Source organism: Paroedura picta, chromosome 5 (assembly GCF_049243985.1).
Source record: "Paroedura picta isolate Pp20150507F chromosome 5, Ppicta_v3.0, whole genome shotgun sequence".
Lineage (NCBI taxonomy): Eukaryota > Metazoa > Chordata > Lepidosauria > Squamata > Gekkonidae > Paroedura > Paroedura picta.
This window is the reverse complement of record NC_135373.1, coordinates 86843572-86864669: the sequence shown is the minus strand read 5'-3', so window position 1 is coordinate 86864669 and position 21098 is coordinate 86843572. Positions and strand designations below refer to the sequence as shown.

Below are 21098 nucleotides of genomic sequence, written 5' to 3'. Positions count from 1 at the left end.
AAGTCAGAGTAGTTCAGGAGTGGAATAGGCTGCCTAAGGAGGTGCTGAGCTCCCCCTCACTGGCAGTCTTCAAGCAAAGGTTGGATACACACTTTTCTTGGATGCTTTAGGATGCTTAGGGCTGATCCTGCGTAGAGCAGGGGGTTGGACTAGATGGCCTGTATGGCCCCTTCCAACTCCATGATTCTATGATTCTATGATTTTTGTTAGCACAATTTGTTAATATAGCAGATATTATGTAGAATGAAATTATGTCTGCCAGAAAGGACAGGATTAGTGAATATAAGAGAAAGTTCAGAGAACGTTAGCTGGTGGCATGCACATGGTACAGGTGATCAAAAATAGAAAAAATGGCATTTTAGATGATGTGTTTGAATGAGAAGGACTTGATCCATAAAAACTGTACAAGTAATATGGAGATTCCTTACGAAACTGTGTTTACAATTTATTTTACCTGTTTGGTAAAGGTTCACCTCTACCTCTTCTTCTGTCTCCCTCCCCCCACTCATTTTATTTGTTGACAGCACAGTGCAAAATGGATTTTTAACAATTGCATACAAACAGCTGATCTACACTGTGCTCTGTGAAATGGTGTTAGGTCTCACATGAGGACCACTGTGTGTGATATCCAGGCAGGTCAGTATGCAGCACGACTATGCTTCTGAACAGGAACATGGGAAATATCAGCCTTGCAATTGAATATAACCTGTCAGTATCTATCAGTTTCTCTTCCTGGGCCTTGTGGCCCCTCCATCTTATTTAGATAATGAGCCTTGGGGACAGAGATTTTTTTCTCCCTATTACAGATTCTGAAGATTTAGATAATGAAAGCTACAAGCCTGATAATACCTAAAATGAAAAACATGTCAATCAATATATGCGCTCCACCAACCTGAGTGTGTGTGGCACAGCGGCTATGTCACAGAAGCAGACTAATCTTATTTGTATTGGAGAAAAGTTTGAGGGGAAATAATCCTTATTGCAGCTTACTGATTCTTTTGCAGGAGAAAGTAAGATACGGAACTTTTTAAATAGTAAGGGCAACTAGGACATTGTCTGATGAGGTACTGAGCAACTGTGAAAAGTCCTTGAACCATTTACTCAGCTGTTATAGGACAGAATTACAGCCACCTCTGGTATGATTACACTGTTGCTGGTGCACAGCTCTGGCACAGCTCAGTGCATGTGGCAAACATAATAACTCCTTGAAAGTACACAAAAGTCTAGTTTTTTACCATGTACATACAGTCACTTGCTTTAAGATGTATTCTTCTGGTCTCCGGGAGTCATCTAAGTGTTCTATTTTTTATCTTAATGCTGCTGAAAATTAATTCAATTTATTTGCTACCTAAAAGATCTAATGTTATATTGAGGATTCATGAGCCCTACATTTGAGTTGTTAAACTTCCCAGCATTAAAGTCAAAGTTATAGCATCACCTTTTACCAAAAACACTCAGTCAATACTGCTCTTTTTTAGAAGCTCAAATGAGACCTTGGGAGACCCAGGACTTTGGAAAACGAAGCCTTTCATTTGGGGTCTGTGGCCACAATATAGTAGTGTGGATGAGGCATAGGCTTTGTTATTTCATTGTGTGAGAACTCCTGACAGGTTATGCAGTTAGGTAACTTTTTTGTCTTTGGGTAGTCTTTTTTGTCTCTGAATGGTGTTATTTGGAACCTTGTTGGATGGTAATATATTAAAATGCTCCCTGTTGAGCCCATGAGCTAATTGGCCAGCATTGTCATTGGCATTCATAGAAGTTTTGTAGCAGAAGGGAGATGTGGGCTGAACCCTGCCTTTGAAGAAACTAGTATCAGGAAAGAACAATTCTGTACCTATAAATGTGTGTACGTGTCAGATAACATTTAAGTATGGTTTTATCAATGCAGATTCTATATCTATATATTAAAAACACTGTATAATATTTACATAAACATTTCCAAAAAGATCTTTGTTAATTGGCCACAGTTTCCACTGTAGGGAGTGTGAAAACATATTTCTACTTCTAAAAATTTGCTTATCCTTATCCATTGTTGTTCCTCTATATATTTGTGAAACAGACTAGGGGGCGGGACGTGTCCGGCTGTCCAAGTTTGTTATTGTTGTTATGTGCGAAGTCGTGTCCGACCCATCGCGACCCCATGGACAATGATCCTCCAGGCCTTCCTGTCCTCTACCATTCCCCGGAGTCCATTTAAGTTTGCACCTACTGCTTCAGTGACTCCATCCAGCCACCTCATTCTCTGTCGTCCCCTTCTTCTTTTGCCCTCGATCGCTCCCAGCATTAGGCTCTTCTCCAGGGAGTCCTTCCTTCTCATGAGGTGGCCAAAATATTTGAGTTTCATCTTCAGGATCTGGCCTTCTAAAGAGCAGTCAGGGCTGATCTCCTCTAGGACTGACCGGTTTGTTCGCCTTGCAGTCCAAGGGACTCGCAAGAGTCTTCTCCAGCACCAGAGTTCAAAAGCCTCAATTCTTTGACGCTCGGCCTTCCTTATGGTCCAACTTTCGCAGCCATACATTGCAACTGGGAAGACCATAGCCTTGACTAAACGCACTTTTGTTGGCAGGGTGATGTCTCTGCTTTTTAGGATGCTGTCTAGATTTGCCATAGCTTTCCTCCCCAGGAGCAAGCGTCTTTTAATTTCTTTGCTGCAGTCCCCATCTGCAGTGACTGTCCAAGTTGGAATAGGGCTAATCAGGATGCAGCCAGCTTTGTCCTGATTGGCCCTGCCCCTGCAGCTCCCGCCCTCCGTCCCTGGATTCTAGCCACTTTGCTCTCAGACGCCTCAGTGCCTGGAGCCAGCAGCAGGTAAAGGGAGAGGGCCCTGGGCAAAGGGTCATGGTGGAAGGCTTGCTAATGAGGGCCTCTTGGCCTGCTAGGCTGGGTCTGCTAATGAGGGCCTTCCGGCATGCTGACTGCCTGCTAAGGAGCTCTGTCCTGGCCCTGCTAACGAGCTGCCCAGCCTCCGCCCACCCCACTTGATCTGGCTGCGAGCTGCCACCCAAAGCCACCTTAAGCTGCCTGGCCAGGAGCCAGGGGAGGGGGCACTTTCAAGGCCTGTTCTTAGGAACGTGCTTTGAAGCTAGTCTTTTTATAATTACAAGGAAGTAACAGTGGGCAGCAGCCTTCAGACTTCACTGGAAAAAAGTATTCTGCTTTATGAATACTAAAGTATGTTGCTGCATGTCAGCACGTTTACATTTCTACCACGTTTGGTCATTTATCCAGGTCGGAACAGATGTAGTAAACAACACTTAAGAATAGGTAATAGAATTAATAGGAAAAATACTATGTTATACAGAGCAAACTTCACAGAAAAAAGTATCTACATAATACACTGAATATACCCTACAAAGCAATGACAGGTTGTTACTGCTAGTATTGTTTATCAGTGTACAAAGTGACTTGTCCAAAGGACTCAGGAAGTGACACTCAAATAATTTCTGGGAAAGTTTGATCCCAATTGCTGTAGTTAACTCAGCAATTATGAAGCAGCAAATCGCAATCAACATGTAAAAAAAATGCAGAATATTTTGTAGGATTAAGATATTCACAGAATCATGTATTTGGAGACTAAGCAGCACTGATTAATGTGAGCCTGGAATGTTATCTCATTTAGTGCTGCACTGAGGGCCTAACTTTTGCAGAAATCCCGTTGAAACCAACATAGTACAGTGCAATTTTGTCAGTGTGTCTTCAGGAAGAATTAGATGTTACAAGAGATGTGGAGCTGCCACTATTCTATGTATCTTTTCTCTTTCGTCTTAGTGATGGCTAATATAATAGTGTTTGATGCATTCTTGGCAGATATGGAATCATTACAATGACTGCCCATTATACAGTGCATTATTCAAGATAATACTACAGACTGGGAAAAAAACGGAAATGGCTGTGGATGCTCTTTGTCTCTGGTAGGGATGCAAAACACCCACTGGGGTCAGTGCTACTCCCTCTCCCCCCACTTCGGGGGTTTCAGAAAGCAGGGAACCCCCCCCCCACACACACACACACACAGCCATATTCATGGCAATCCTCAGCCCTGGGCCTCCCCCACTAGTAAGAATGTCCTGATGTGCTGATGTTACCCGGAAGTGATGCTGGCACATCAGGATTGTTGGAAGGTGACGCTCTGGATTTGGGGCAAAATTTTATGTTTTGAGGCTGATTTTTTTTACCATAGAGTTTTCCAAGAAGCCAAAGTGTTGTCTCTGACATATTGACATCCCTTCTGGGTGACATCAGCATGCTGGACACTCTTCTGGGTTTGGGTAAATGTGGAGGGCACTTGAAGGGCACTTCCCTTCCCTGCCAACAGTGCAGTGGTGCCTGGCAACCCTACTTCTACCTTTAGGTTGAAGTGGCAAATAATTGCTTTCTCTCATGCTGGGTTCAATGACTTAGGCCTGATTTAAACATGATGTTGGTAAGGCAAATGATCTTTGTCATATATCATATGTCAGAATCATATATAAACAATCCTTCTACCTATGCTTAGCATCCATGGGTACAACAGCCATGAATCTTATAGCTAAGCACATACAATGTTTGCACAGGGAGCTGACCCATTTAAACCAGATGCAAACTGAGCAGAAAGTCACACACATTCTTTTTTACTTCCCAGCATCAGATTTAAAATAGGGCTTAGTAAATCATCACTTATATTCTTAGAACAGGACATGGCAGTGACAACATTGTTCTAAAGTATATTATGTGCTACTGGAATTACTGATTGCAGAAATGCTTAGAATCAGAGTAACAGAGGTGTTTGCATCTGAAGAATAAAACAACACTTTGTTGGTCTTAAAGGTGCCGCTGGGCTCAAACTTTGTTCTTCTGCTTCAGACCAACACAGCTACCCACTGAAACACTGTTTCCAAATGAAGATATCTGATCTGAAGATTTACCCTGTAAGGCCAGTACCTTAATGGGAAAGCTAGCATGTTTAAACCTTGCCTGTCCGTAGGAATTGGAAGAATAAGGTACGTTCCCTGGTGGCTGTAGGGCTTGCCCAGGCAATTCATTCCCCTTGCTTTTATCAAAGTGTTGAGAAATCAAGTACTAAACTCCTCCGGTCTTCTCTGAAGAGATATTACCAACATGCCATGACTTGTATAAAAACCAGAACACAAGGGACTTGCAGATCATCATTAATTTGGTCTATGCCTTTTGGCCACGGTGGAACAGAAAAAGTGAGCTGTAACCTTTACTTATTGACTAAATATATCACATCTTTTGAAAGTACTGTCTAAATCAACTCTACTGGAATAAGTTGTACTCCTGCAATAGCATGCTGAAACTGTTCAAAGTGAGCTCTTAACCAAAACTGCATTGTCACCCTTAGCTGTACTCTCTCACACACATACTGTTCTCAGTTCATTATGTGGGCCAATTCTCCTTTCTTTTCCATTCGATTTCTCTGTTCTTTGGCTGTTCTGCAGCCACAGCTCTACCATGGAATGCTTTTTGTCATCTTTGGAGGGCTGTTTCTGTTTCCTAGAGAACAATTTAGAAAACAATCCACTCCTGTCTAATAATTTTTATCTTTATTTAAGAGAATTGCTGTTGTTTGTGTTTATAGCTAGTGAATGTATACGGCAGAGGAAGAATAATTTTTAACATTAAACTCTAGCTCTGATTGATCAAAGAGGAGAAATCAAGCTCTCTGATCTGGAAACCCTACTCACTAATTCCATATGCACGGGACTGACTGATGTTAAATGAATAAATAAATATTCCTTCTTTGGTGGCCATGACTAGTAAATAGTGTTGGTACTTGCTTACAAATGTACTACAGATCATCTTAACAAGTCAGAGAGGAGTGGCAAGGTAACAGCAGATAGTTTCTTGGAAAATCTAAATATATCAATAGTCCACTTCAGATGTTTGGAAGCTGACATATAGATTAAAATAGGTTCTGCGGTGCATCAGGTTCAAGCCTTAGCCAGTTTGCAGTGACCCATTATGCACGGGGGGAATAATGCACATTCGGGGTGGAATGGTGGCGACTAAAATCACCGATAATGCACGGAGCCGGCTGCAACCGGCCGCAGCTTCGGTGCATGCTGCCGAAAAAGCCACGTCAACGAAACGCGGAAGAAAGCGCAGCTTCCGGGTGACCGGGGCGCAACCAGAAGCGGTGCCCGGATCGCCACGTGCATAATCGGTTACTCTGGGTTTTGCCGCTGTCGCGCCCCACCCCGTGCATAACCGGTGTGCTTCGCGTCTTCCCCCTCCGCGTTTTCCATGTGACCCGAAATCGCCGTTTCGGCAGCCGTGCATAATGGGCCAGTGGGAGGAAAAATTAATGGGATGATTTAATATCAAGTTAGGCAGATTAACCTATTTCCATTTTCTAGTCAAACCCAGGGCAGAGCTGTTTGTGGAACTATAATGGGTAGGCAAGCACTATGAAAGTAAATACTTTGAAATAGCTTTTGTGGATAAAATTGGCTGGAGGAAGAGGAAAGAATCTCTTCACCTCTGCAGAATTCTGTGTCATGGTTTTCATCTATTGAATAAGAAGGGGGACTGTTTTACATTTGTCTGAAAAGAATCTGCATAGTATCCTATCCCAGTTCAAATACTGGAATTACATTATCAGTATCTAATATATACCTGTGCTTTCAAGGCACTAATAAGCTTATTAAAAAATGTTCAAAAACAAGAAGCATACTTTACCTGATCTTTCAGGTTCTTTCCTAAATCCTTTACATCTTTCATGTTAATTGCATTCTTTCCACCCTTTTCCTTTCCCTTCTTCTTGTTTTTCTTTTTGAACAAGCATTTCTTACAGAGACAAAAACAGCAGGTAAGGATTAATAGAACTGCAACTATGGCTATGGCTATTAAGGCCCAAGGTGGCACTGTGAAAAGAAAACAAGACAGACAGACAGACAGACAAAGAACAAAGTTGTACACTGTTAGTCATAAAGCTCAAGATTTTAAAAACCTGCCTTTTGTGCAATACATCTAACCATCTAACACACTAAGCAAAAGATCCCAAAAGGTCATACTTTTTATTATAGATACCCAAAGACAGCTTATATAGAGCAGAGATATGAATTGCCTGTATACATCAGATGAATAGGGCACTGCAGAGCAATCAATTTTATAGCATTATTCATTCTGATCAGAGTATTTTCATTCCTTATTTTTATAATTACCCTATTAAACCCACCTTGCATTATGTAAGCTAACTTTGAGTCCAGAGGAGTAGGCTGGAGATGTGAGTTTTCCAGGGCTTTGGGAAACAAATGTCTGTTATTAGCATAGTCAGATATAATGAAAAGCATTTCTCCACTTGCTGCTGCCTTGTCTTGACAGTGACTCAGAAGCAGGTCAAGGTCATTGCTAAACACTAGCCAAGGGCAAGGATTAGCCAATTTAAGACTATGTTATTTGAGGGTTTTTTTTTTTTTGCTGACACTGGCCATGTTTGGTGACATGTGTGTCTATAAATCTACTTTAATGAATATGACAAATTATTTTCCTTATTCATTCAGTTTAGCCTTCAAGGCAGACTCTGCTACAATACAGATCAGCCTTTATAGAAACCATAGTACAAAGTTTGATTGTGGAGCTCAGAATTTAAACCAAATGAAAATCATGTAATGGAAAAGGCAATTATATCACTAAACCTCAGTGTGATCACCATAATAACCTTTCTTTATGAAGACTAAAATTTCATTAAAATCTTGTAAAACAGGATTTAAACAAAGCAGTCATATTTGCTCCTAGAGATGCACCCAGTTGACCTAATCAGCAATATAGTCTGCCAACCAACTTAAGTGTCTGAAATTATATTTCACAAAACAGAAGACTGAATGGGATTTGACAGGCGGTGTCAATGAATTAAAGTGGACAGTGAAAATATAGTAAATTAGTGGACTGAAGTAATAACGAGGAAGTCAATGCATGGTAGAATACAGCTGTCATTGGTTTCTGAATATGCCCAACACACTAATTTTCATAATAAGAGGTGATGGGGATCAAGCTTGCATGAACATCATGCCTACAGACAGGCAAGCACATCTCCCCCCTAGCTCAAATCTTTGTATTGATTAGAGGAAAAATAGTCCGTCCTCTATTATTGTTTCAAGCAAAGGCTACATTCTGTCACTGAAAACAGACATGGAAGCAGATTTTGAATTCAGGCCCAAACTACACATAAGATTTATGTTTCACGATTTACCAGTATCTTTTTCCACAGTATAAGTGTCTGTGTGCACACTAACGTGATCAAGAAAGTGGTGCTGGGTGAGAACTTTTATTTGTTCTGGCTCGCACCAACTTTACTATCTAATTCACCCTATTCAAGCTGATATTTGGTCTTCAAGTAAAAACAAACACAAGCCAGATGCAGGCATCTTTATTATGGAAGAAGTGGCAGGTGTATGTGGGACACCATTTAGATTAGTAAAGTAACATGACAATCGGTGAAAGCAACTCCCCTAATCCTGCAGTTTCATGTAGCAAAAAAGGAAAAAAAGAATACCACAGAATTTCCAACAATATTATATAGTTTGACTGCAGTCTAGTTTTTGATGTTCCATTCTTAATATCTTCTTGCTTCTTGATTAGGGAAGGGAGCAAACCACAAAAGTGTGGTTTGGTTCATGTGTAAACCACAAATCAAACCATGAACCCAGTTCATTCCCATACAAACTGAATTGGGTTTGTGAGTTTCAGGCTGAAACAGTTGAGCTGCAGGGCAATGTAATTCCTGCAGCTCAACTGCTTACAGGGGCTGCTGATACTGAACTGGGAGGGATAGCAAACACAGCAGAAGACAGACTCAGGATACAGGATGATCTTGACAGGCTGGGAAACTGGGCTAAAATTAATAAAATTAATTTCAATAATGATAAATGTAGAGTTCTGTATTTAGGTAGGAAAAATCAGATGCATTGTTATAGTATGGGGGAGACTTGTCTTGGCCATAGTATGTATGAAAAGGATCTAGGGGTCTTAATAGAACAAGTATTGAGCATGAGTCAGCAGTGTGACTTGGCAGTTAAAAAGGCAAATGGGATATGGGGCTGTATCAAGAGAAGTATAGTGTCCCAGTCATGCAAAGTGATGGTATTGCTTTACTCTACTCTAGTTAGACCTCAGAGTACTGTGTTCTTCTTTGAAAATTTTTAAGTAGAGGCTAGATAGCTGACAGAAATGCTAATTCTGTGAATTTAAGCAGAATGTGAGTAGGCGGGCAGAAGGGACTGTTTTAGTGTTTGGTTCTTGTAGCTCTTTCTTTCATGTCCAGGGAAATGCCAATCACCACTTAGGGATTGGGAAGTACATTTCTTCCAGACTAGAATGGCCAGGTTTGGGGGAGTGCATCATCTGGGCATGGAACTGGGGCCAATGTGGGTAGGCAGGTAGTTGTGACATCCTGAATTCTGCAAGGCACTGGACTAGATGAACCTGGAGGTTCCTTCCAATTCTATGATTCTATTATTCTGAGTTACTGTGAAAAACTTAAGAAATTATCATTAGCCTGAAGCACCAGCACTAAAGTCTGTTCATGTACTGATTTTATCTCAGAGTTATTAATTCAGGTTGCGTCAGAATTTTTACCCCTATTTCATCTGACCTTTCCCCTCTAATGTTAAATAAAATAAAAGACAGCTGCAAAACTCTGTGCAATGGCAATTGAACTATATCAAATAAGTACAAAATCTTAAATGTTTGTAAACAAATGTAATTATTTTCTATTAATTTTATTAATTTTCAATGAATAGTATTCTCCAGTTAGGCATTTTCTTCCTTTTAGCTGTTTAAAATTTTTTTAAATCTATTTCCCCCTATTTCTAGATATTTTCAGGGCTATTCATTTCCCCTCTGTTTATGAGTGCTTATCTTTAATGCTTCACTCTATGAATAATAGCACAAAGGCCTCCTGGGAGAAGCCTGGCTGGGGACTGTCATTTTGGTCCATGGGCCAATCCGGGCGAGCCCCGCTTTCACCCACCCACAACAACCAGGCCACGGGAAGTCTGTCACTGATTGTCAGGAGAGTAGGTAGGGCTCAGGAGGGGAGGTAGGAGGAACGGTGTTCCTGCCTGTGCTCCCCCCAGATCAGCAAAGGCCTACCACACCCTCAGCAAGCCTCACTGGGTCATTTCCGAGCTGAGAGGGGCAAATGAGAAGGCCCACCAAGGCTTGCCGCGCCCACACCAGGCCTTTTCAGGCCAGGGGGCAAGCCGGCCTGCAGGGCAGCTGGGGGGGGGGCTGGTTCCCCCCCCAGTCCCCACTGCACCAAAAGGCCTTGACACCCCTTTCCAGAGTGCACCCAGAAAGCCCCCTGACTACACTGCACCTCCCCTCATAGAAAAGAGTTCCTGACACCCCCTGACCCTTTTGGAGGCACCACTGCCGACTGCTGGCGCTCCCCAGATTGCCACATGCATTTTTGCCCTGGCCCAGGGAACACTGCTGTGGCCACTGTTCCTCCCCCACTTCCAGCCTCCTCGACGACTCCCCATCCCTCTGTGAGCCTTTCAGGGGCAGTAGGGGAGGTTCTTCATTTCTGCCGCTGACCCGAGAACACCCACGAATGTCGTCTTGACTGTGGGAGGAGACGCAGACTGCCTGCTGCCACTTCCCAACAATGCTGATGCGGTGACACCAGGGACTCTGCATTTCCATCCGCTGCCCATACAACGCCTCCATAGCTCTTCTCCACCCAAGGATGAGGGGCACTGCTGGGGATGCCACACCTACAGCCCCAGCCCCATGGCTCACCAAGCCCTCCCCAGCCCGGTGCCCTTCCCACTGTGACGAGATGCTGCACAGCTCTCCCCCTCCCCAGCCATGACCACACAAATCCCCAACATCTACCCCCTACCAAGCTCCTGGTGCATTCTTGGCTTCACCAGACTTGTCTTCCAGTTGGATTATAATTTCTTGAAACTATTTGAAGCCTTAATTATAGTATGGTGAACAAATTTTATTTTATTGATTTTCAAACTGGCTAGATAACCATAATAAACTGAACTGAAACTATTTTGTTAGTTTTGACTTTCAAAATGTCAATCTTCCCCACAGGTTCTTGGGCTGGGCTGTGACAGTGTGGGACAGCCAGAGCTCTTTAGAAAAGAAGAAAACACATCACTAGGGCAGCTGTGTCAGTAAAGGGAAATAGAAAGGGAGGGATGGGGCCCTCGTAGGGGTACATTTGCCAGAGCTATTCTATTATCTGAAACTGAGACCACACTAAACAGGCAGAGAAAAGGCTTTCTTGAGGGAAAATAGAGCCCATTAGGGTTACCAATCCCCAGGTGGTGGCTGAAGAATTCTCACTATTACACCTGATCTCCAGGTGACAGAGATCAGTTCACCTGTAGAAAATGGCTATTTTGATGGCTATTTATACCCTGCTGAAGTCCCTCCCTCCACAAATCCCATCCTTCTCAGGCTCCACTCCCCAAATTTCCAAAGGGATGCCTTCCTAGAGATGAGTAAGCAAACACAGAGATACAAAACACAGGAGCTGTGTTTTCTCTTCTTAAAAGGTAGCTAAAGCAAGAAGCTGAAGGGAAGCTTGATATTCACAAGTTGGAAATTTGCGTGCAAAGAGGACTTTTCCCATACAAAAGCAGTATCCAGATGAGGGGAGAAAAATTCTGATCCCTCTTCCTCCACTTGATTATTTGAAAGGTATTTCCTCCTCATACCGCTGAAAGTGAGAATTTGTATTGTTTGTATAATACAGAGGTTTTTTTTTTAACTAACTGCCTGAAAGTTGGTGGAACAGTGAGGGCCATTTCGCACGGCTTCAAAATAGCACAATGGTTGCTAATTGGAAACGCTACTAATTTGCCATAACCCACAACGTCATAGACAATCTGCAACAATCCTGAAACCGACCCGCAAAAAGCGCTTCGTTGTAGCGCTTTCAGGGGAATCCAGAAAAGTGGATTCACCCTCCGGATAGCGATACACTCTTGCAACCAATCTGCAACAGTAGCGCTAAAGACCTGTGCGTTACCATTGTTGCTGGTTCTTCAAAGTCCCTCCCCCTGGCTCTCTCCTCCAAACTTCCGGCGAAGCGATCGCCATTTTTTTTTCTCCGAGCGAGCGGGGATAAACGCACCAGCGAGCCTCTTTCTGTTTAGAGGCTTCCCTGGCTTCAGTCCTTCACCTTTAGTCACTAAGCACAAACCACATAAAAGCCCGTTTGCTGAAATAAAGTCCCTTTATTTTTTACACATAAATTCAGCCGAAAATCGGGCCCGTGAGAGGGGGGGGGGATTTTTTTTTATCACTCGAGGCAGCGTGCCAACGATCATACGATCAAACGACAGCTCACATTAGGCAGCTGGATGGGTCTCTCCGTAGCAACGAATCTACCTAGATTCGTTGCTATGGGTCTGTTTTTTTAAAAAAAAAACCTTTCTTAAAGGGAAAGGGGCTGTTTGGGAGCATGCTAACGGCTGCCCATTGGCTGCTTGACGGCCAGGGGCGGGACGAGCTTGGCAATAGCGCTTCCTTTCTAGCGATTTCTGCCGAGACCGGAAGCCTGTGGGAAACGCTAAAAAACGCAACTGATTCCACTACAAAGGCAGGTATGCATAACGACGAATTCCACTATTTTAAATGGCGATTTTTCATTCCGCAAACAATTTGCAACAAAGATCCCCGTGCGAAAAGGCCCTGAGAATACAACTTGAATCTAAAACAGTCTGAGGTTACAAGCAACAACCACCACCACCACCTTTATTGGCATGAAAAATAAGACAAATCAGAATACAGTCAATTGGTTCTTAAGTTCACACAGTTTAATTACCATTTGTAAGAATTTAGCTACTTTATGAATTGTATCTGGATCCTGATTGGAAAGAAGGAACTGTACCTTGCATTTATCAGAGTAGCCAATACATTTAACTAGGAGTGCGTATAGAGCTTTAGCCCAAATGGCTAAATCTTGAGGTTACAAGCAAAAACATGTGTCCCACTGAGACCACTGTAATGTCATTTGAGTGACTAAAAACAATATTAAAGAGTCTGAACATTTGATTAATCAGAAAGCCAAATACAAAGGTGAAGAGATTCTGTGTACATCTCTGATTCCCAGCACCCAGCTCTATGCTACTGCAGTTGCAATACCAAGTGTTCCTGCATTGTGCCAATGTGAGAAGTCAGCCCATAATTCTAAATGCTATAGTGTGGATAAAAGATGTGCATGATTGGACTGCCAAAGCTCAAAGCTTGGAAATTAGTCCAGTTCAAATCTTTGACAGATGCATAGATATGTAGAGTTTTAGGCACTTAAAATGTCATCTCTTTTGTTTGAGCCCTGCATGCACAATTTTATATTGACACTTCACCGAAAGGAGAGGAATTGTAAGTTGTTGGGGTTAGAGATGAATGTTTTGACAGCAAGTTTTCTTATATGTAAAACAGTCTGACAAAAATGTACCAATTGCATATGCTTAGCTGGCTGTAGTTGCTTCTGCCTGCACAATTTGTTCCACATTACATCTATATAGCTAAGCTTTGAATTAATCTCTAATGTTAGTTCTGTGGGCACAACTTTACAGCAGCAGAGAACATATTGAAGACTACAAGTCAAACTCACTGACCTCATTTCTTTAAAAGCCCAAATACTGTATTTGCCTTGAGTGGATTCTGATAATCATGTCTGGATACTAGAAAATGACACCTATTTTTGCTGTGATTTCTGTCCTGAGCCTGTGCCACTGTTTTTGAAACCTAACATGTGCTTACCCAGCTCCACATGTACTGCTGCTAAAAACATTCTAGCACAAACTGCTTCTTTCCTATTCTTAAATTATGCTTGGCTGAACAGTGTCATTCAAAGAAGTAGAGAGTCCTCCATATACCACAATTTCTCTTTCACATCAATTCTTTTTCTAGATGCAATATCTGTCCCTACTGTGCAGGGACATTCAATCAGCGTTAATGTAAGGAATCTAACATGCTATTTTCATGTTCCAGTTCCTAAAAGACATACCATGGATGTTTCCCTAACTTATGATATCCCTAGCATGGGAACAAGATGATATAAAAAGACCTGGACAATATTATTTTCCTGTCCATATGATGAACTTAAAAACAGGGCCAATGGTTCCAAATTAGGTAAAATGTTTTATTTTATGACTCATTTCTAAAAAAAGTATTACTCGGTTAAATTTCCAAAAATTACCTATGTGTTTTGCCAACAGGCTTCATCAAGGGAATTTGTTTGTCTTGCAGTAGTTCCTTAAAAAGAGTAAAATATCTTTTTGGAAATTCTATCATCCACCACTGTGAATTGAGGTCTATTGGTCTTCTCATATGAGGGAACACCTGCCTTTGCATCTTATCCAGACCTAGTCCCAGTAGGGTTGCTAGGCCTGGAATGGGAGCCAGCCATCAGTGACAGCATTGCATCACTTTCAGGAAAACCTGGAAATGACATCATGTGCCTCTAGGAGCTGCCACAAAATCTATGATAAAACCATTGGCAATTTCTAGTGAAGATTGACCACTTCCAGAAAAAAACTTATAGAGGAGTGACATCATCCTATGGCCAATGGCATAAAAAACCCAACTCTAGCTATTGCTTTATCTGTTACCTGCTGGCACATAATGCCCACTGGGATAAGCATCTCCCATGCCCCTGGGCATATGGCAACTATATTACTCTGTCATTCATCAGAATTCTTTCACAATATTTTTTGCTGAGCTTTTAAACCAATGAAATGAGAAATGACTGGAAATAAAGTACTAACATTTAATAAATCACTTCTTGTTGCCTTATGGAAATGTATTTCTCAAGGCATTAGAATTGCCAGGATTTCCCCCCTTCTCCCATTTTGTTACATGCAAATCTTATATTTTGTTGTGCTGTAATATTTGCTCTTACAATCCTTAGTAGATGACATAGATAAATCTCCTGACTGTTCATTTAAGAAATCATGAAGGACCAAACAAGAAGGGATTTGCCCCTCCCACAGAAACACCCCCTTTCCCCTGAAACATCACAATGTCTTCTCCAGCACTAAAGATCCAGGTAGAGTTAAAGGCTAAATGGCATTGGTAGGCATGCCTGTGTCTTTGAACACAGAGGGTAGGGTAGGGGAAAAATAGTTTTCTTTCTAGGGAACATATCTTAACACAACTGAACCAGTAGCACAAAAAGCTGATTATGTGAATATGCCTATAGATTTTTTGTGCAAAACTGATCTCTGTCAACTACAATATTTATATCAAGTCTCTATCTCTCATTAAAAGGAATTAATGTCATAGTGCAGTGGTAAAAGATGGTTCAGTTTATCTCCAATACTACCAATAAGTGAGTTAATGGATATGGGATATGGTTTATTTATTTATTTACAAAATTTACAACCCACCTTTTTGCAGTCATCAGGGCCATGAAGGCAGCTAACAGATTAAAAACATATATAATAATAACATATCTTAAGAACCATTCAAACCAAACAAAAGCATATAATTCAAACAATTAAAACCAAATAAAAATGCACATACAATGCAATAACATCACACACAATATCCCCAAACAATTAAAAATGGGCAAGACGGAGAGATCATTGAGGGAATGCTGGATGAAACAAAGGTCTTCCTCCACTCATAGAAAAAGGGGAAAAGGTGAATCTCTGACCTTTTCTGCATGCAGAATTCAGCCCAACTCACCATTCATCTGGTTGTAGAGCTAATTTCTCCTTCTGCATGATGTTGGCACTGATCCAGTGAGGTCCTGGACCTGGCCCAACTCAGGCCCTCAGGAATTTGGCCCCAGGAGCCAATGGGGCCTATGTCAAGACTGGGTTGTCCAGAAGGGAAGAGTCAGGTTATCCTGGCTTGGATCCTCCCCACCCGCAGCTGCAACTACAGCATCTCAGAAGACACAAAAAATACCCCAGTCAGTTCTGCTGTACTACAAAGCGTAGTGGAGCCACCTGGGCTCCTTTTTTATTTTTAAGAATTTGGTACACATACCGCATCCTTAATTTTTTTTTTAAAGGCCCACCTTGTCACCCCAGTGATCATACTGGAGTACAAATCCAGGGCAGATGGGGTGCAGTTGGCCAAATATTCCCCTGTGCAGGAGTGGGAAGAGGCGGTGCAACTTGCCCTGGTGCAAACACCAGGAGCCTCCTGTGTGGTAACGAGCTCTCTGGGGAAAGAATTCCAGAGTTTGGGTACCACAACCAAGCATGCCACAAGCTCTCCCAGCTTGCCACATGCCTTATTTTAGAAGCAGAGTGTCTGAAGATGACTGTAACAATGGGATAGATTCATAAGGGAGTAGATGGTCCTTTAGATCAGGGGTCTTCAACCCCCAGTCCGCGGCCCGGTGCCGGGCCGCTAAGGCCATGGTACCGGGCCGCCAGCGGCCGCACCTGCCTTCCCCCCCCCCGCAGCAAGAGGGGGGGAAGAGGCAGGCGTGGCCGCTGGCATGCCAACGATGCAAACGCACATGCGCGGAGCCGCCGTGCATGCGTGTTTGCGCCCCCTGCTGGCGAAAACGCACACGTGAGGCTGTTCTGCGCATGCGCGTTAGCGCCACCTAGTGGCAAAAACGCGCATGCGCGGCAACTGCGAGTGCGCATTTACGTGTAGCTGCTGTGGCCGGGCCGCCGGCTCTCTCCCACCCTCAGAGGCGGTCCCCGACTACAAGAAGGTTGGGGACCGCTGCTTTAGATATGTTGGTCCTGAGCCATGAAGGACTTAAAGAACAACACCAACACCCTGAACAATGCCTGGAAACAACAACAACAGCAACAACAGCAACAAGCCTTTAATAGCTTATAAAAGTACAATATAAGGAGGGAAAGTGCAAAAAGATCCACTGCTAGTGAAAACAAAGGCAAAGATCATGCTTTAGGATAAGACATAATTCACGATTTCTCATGGAAAGATATAAAAACTTTGCAACTGGTTCAATTATATCAGGGTTTTGGGATGTCAAAAGAAACTGAGTCTTACGTACATCCGAATGCAGTTCTATTTTACACAGCAGTGTTAAGGAATTTAGCTCGGATCGAGAAATAAAATGGACAATGAAAGAAAACATGTGAAATTGATTCTATACAGCATTGTCCATATGGGCACAACCTAGCTGAATACGAGATCTGTTGAAATCTCCCATATAGAACAGCAGAAGGTAGAGCATTAGTTCTAGCTAGCATGAATGCTCTACACTGTTGTGGGATGATTAGATGGTAGAAGTATGCAGCTAGAGGCTGAGAGCTCGGTGAGATCCCCAAGCTCAATGGTGAGCAAATGTTTCTAGCTCTACTGCTAAGTTCCTGCAGTTCTATGTCTAACAGTCTGCGTTTAATTGAATTAACTGCAGTCTTTTCAGATATCAGATACAAGGAGTCTAAAGAGATTCCTATAGATTTAATTTTTCCCTCAATGTGTCTTAACCAAGTAGATGACTCATGTTCAGATAGCATAAGGGAAATTAGACTATTGGGGTCAGATCTAAAATGAATACGAAGCCAGAACTTGATTGTTAACAACCATGCTCTGGTTTCCAATAGTCTTTGGCTGGTTTCTAGACATAGGACTGCGTAAGAGACACAGTTCGGGGTCCCAAGGATTTTACGAAGGAAGACAGATTGGAGACTTTCGACTGCTTGGTTAAAAGCGTTGATCCAAATAGGGATACCATAGGGCAGTTGGGCACTTAGTTTCCCATTGAATGCTTTGAGGGCTGCTGGCACGTACTGGTTACCACTGGTGTAGAAGAAATGTGTAATTGCCAGGGCACTAGTTTTTGCAGATGTGATTGCATATTTCCTCTGTGTAGCCCAATTTGCATTACGGTGAAAAAATATTCCCAAGTATTTGAAGCTTTTAACTTGTTCAATGTTGTTACCTCTTACATTCCATTTAAGAGGCTTCCAAGGCCTTCCAGAAACCACAATTTTTGACTTCTCAAAGTTTAGAGAAAGTTTGTTTACTTCACAAAAGTCCAAGAATTGAACCAGTAAGTGTTTTAAGCCAATTTGTGAATGGGACAGCACTATTGCATCATCTGCATATAAAAGCAGTGGGATGTGAAGAGAACCAATTTTGGGGCTATGGCCATAATTGGGAGATAGAGATGGAGCAAGGTCATTTATAAAAAGGTTAAATAGGAGGGGAGCCAAAATGTATCCTTGTTTTACCCCTTTGTTGATTGGTATTTTAGGAGTAAGACTCCCAAGGGGGGTGAGTTTGACTTGGCAACAGGTATAAGAATAGAGTTTCCTTATCTGAATACCGCCCGTGGCGCTGCGGGTGCCACGGACTAAATAAAGTGATAAGGGCTTCTGGGGCGGGATGTGCCCGGGATGAGGAAGGGTCTGGATCGGACCCTTCTTCCGGACAGACAATCTGCTTCGCGCCTGCCGATTGGTCCCTCTGATTCCCAGCCCCAGCAACTGTGAGCCGCGCACAGCGCGGCTCGCAGTTTCTCCTGGCCTGATGCGGCGAGAGGCACAAAGCGCCTCTCGCCGCATCAGGCCACCGCACAAGGGAGCTTCCGGCAGTCGCGCGGAGCACCTCTCGCCGCGTCAGGCCGCCGCCTGAAGGGAACCCCCGGCAGTCGTGCTAAGCGCGGCTGCCAGGGGCTCCCTGCCCGGCGGCCTGACGTGGTGAGAGGCGTGAAGCGCCTCTCACCGTGTCAGGCCGCCACCTCAGAGATCCGCTGCCCAAGAGAGCCGCTGCCGCTGTGAGCCCCGCCGCCCGACGGAGCCCCCGCCATCAGGACGCCGACAAGCAACACTGTAAGTTTCTACCACCCGCGGATCGCCTTCCCCGGGGCCTGGAGAGCTTTTTTCCAGATCGGGGGGGGGGGGGGAAGAAAAAAGCGGCTGAATTTTGGTTTCAGCGGGCTCTACTACTAGTAAGATATAAGAGCCTTTTATCTATCTTCAGGTTACAGCTGATCCCAGAGAAGATCTCTAGGGATAGAATCAAAGGCCCCCTTAAGGTCCAAAAAAGCTGCAAAGAGCTTTGGAACCTTTCTTACTATATTTGTTGACAAGGTGGGCAAAGATGGTGCAATGATCAAGGGAGGATTTCCCCTGACAGAATTCAACCTGCTCAGGGCCTAGAATCTTTTCCTTAGTCAACCACAAGGTAAGTTTATTTGATAGGCATTTGGCATATAGCTTCCCAACAATAGAGAGAAGGCTCATGGGTCTATAATTGGTTGGGAGCGAGCGGTCACCCTTTTTAAATACTGGCACAAGGATTGTATTTGTCCATGACTCAGGCATTCAGCCTGTTTTGTTAATTACAGTAAAGAGAGCAGCCAAAAGAGGAGCTCACCAGTCTGGGAAGGTTTTAAGCAGCTCAGGAGGGATTGCATCCGGTCCTAGTGCTTTTCTAGGCTTTAGTTGATTAATACAAGCCCTGACTTCATCAGGCATCACTGGGGCCCAGTCTGGGATATCTGACAGGTTGATCTCGGGGAGGCTACAGGAGCTTACTCTGTCCTCATGGAATAGGTTTAAGAAATATTCATACCAAGTAAGGGAGGGGATGAAGTTTGTTAAAGAAGAAGAAGAAGAAGAGTTGGTTCTTATATGCCGCTTTTCCCTACCCGAAGGAGGCTCAAAGCGGCTTACAGTCGCCTTCCCATTCCTCTCACCACAACAGACACCCTGTGGTGTGGGTGAGGCTGAGAGAGCCCTGATATCACTGCCCGGTCAGAACAGTTTTATCAGTGCCGTGGCGAGCCCAAGGTCACCCAGCTGGTTGCATGTGGGGGAGCGCAGAATCGAACCTGGCAAGCCAGATTAGAAGTCTGCACTCCTAACCACTACACCAAACTGGCTTAGAAGATTTGTCTTGTATTGTTGGTAATTTGTCTTGTATTGTTGGTAATTGTAGCCTGCACAAGTTGTTCCCATTGTTTTTTAATATAATCACTTTTCTTTTTCTTTGTTAGTTGATATAATTGATTTTTCAAATGGAAATATTCTGCAGGCATAAGTTTAGCACTGGATTCCCTATAATCAAGATAAATGGCACGGATTTGAGATTTTAATTTGCAGCATTCATAATCAAACCAGGGATTTAGGGATCTTCTTTGGGTTATTTTCTGTGAGTTTGACTGGGGGCTAGCCTGGAAACAAAACTGGGAGCCTGTTTAGACAGACCAAGAGTGGTGATATGGTCCCTATGAGCCATGGTTATCTAATCTGAAAAGGGTTGATCCCAAGATCAATAGCATTTTAGATTGTTGACTACATTCTGGAACATTGGCTAGTGCCTACAATCTTAGAATGACGCATCCCAGTAGCAGTTCAATACTTTTAAAGTCCCAAGTTTCTTTTTAAAATGTCCTGGCAGGGGCTCATGGGAATTGTAGTCCATGAACACCTGGAGGACCACAGATTGACTACCTCTGCTTTAAAACATTAAAAAGGCAAACTTCTCATGAGTCAGGGCACAGGGACACAGCATAAAAATTACCCAAGTACCTGTTCAGTTTACCAGTATCTGTCATTTTGACTGACAAAGTAGAAGTAAGACAGAGTTGTACTGCAGTATGAGAATTCACCATGAACTCTGTTTTCATATTATATCTGTCTTTGTTTGTATATCTATATCTTATCCTATATATCTTGTGCACTTGGTTTATAGCTAAGTACAAATCTGCTTTCCTTAGTCCCTTTAACTGCACTTAGTCTTCTGATCATGCTTCTAATTGATTGAGTACTCATAGTTGCTCATGCCCTGGTACAATGGCTAGTTTCATTTTAATTATTGAATCCATGTTCATTTCCTTAACTCAGCCATGTGTTGCACTGTACTTTATGAGTAGCAGCAGGGGAAATGGCTGCACTGTGGAACTATACTCAATACAATAGAGCAAAGGAGGTATCGGGTATGATATTTTACATACTGTGCATCAGATTAACAGATGTTACAAAATTAACAGATATTTTGTAAGATAATAGTAATGAAGACATATGGATTTGTAGAGGCTTTTAGGGGACAGCGGACTGCTTGGAAACCTGATGTGGTGATGTAGTACAATAGCATTCTTTAAAGTGGAGCCATGGCTCTGCTATATAATTTTAACAACAGGTGACAATGAAGAAAAAGCAGTAGCATTGCAGCAGCAA

The 21098-nt window shown here is 43.0% G+C and overlaps 1 protein-coding gene across 2 annotated transcripts in view; it reads right to left on the bottom strand.

Annotated features, from left to right (window-relative positions):
• The window catches only part of SYT1 (synaptotagmin 1), a 492114-nt gene that overhangs the window by 150680 nt on the left and 320336 nt on the right, over positions 1 to 21098 (bottom strand). For both annotated transcript variants that reach the window (XM_077338894.1, XM_077338895.1), the window contains exon 5: positions 6682 to 6866. In XM_077338894.1, coding sequence (XP_077195009.1) covers positions 6682 to 6866 — 185 coding nt within the window. The remainder of the gene's footprint in view (positions 1 to 6681; positions 6867 to 21098) is intronic.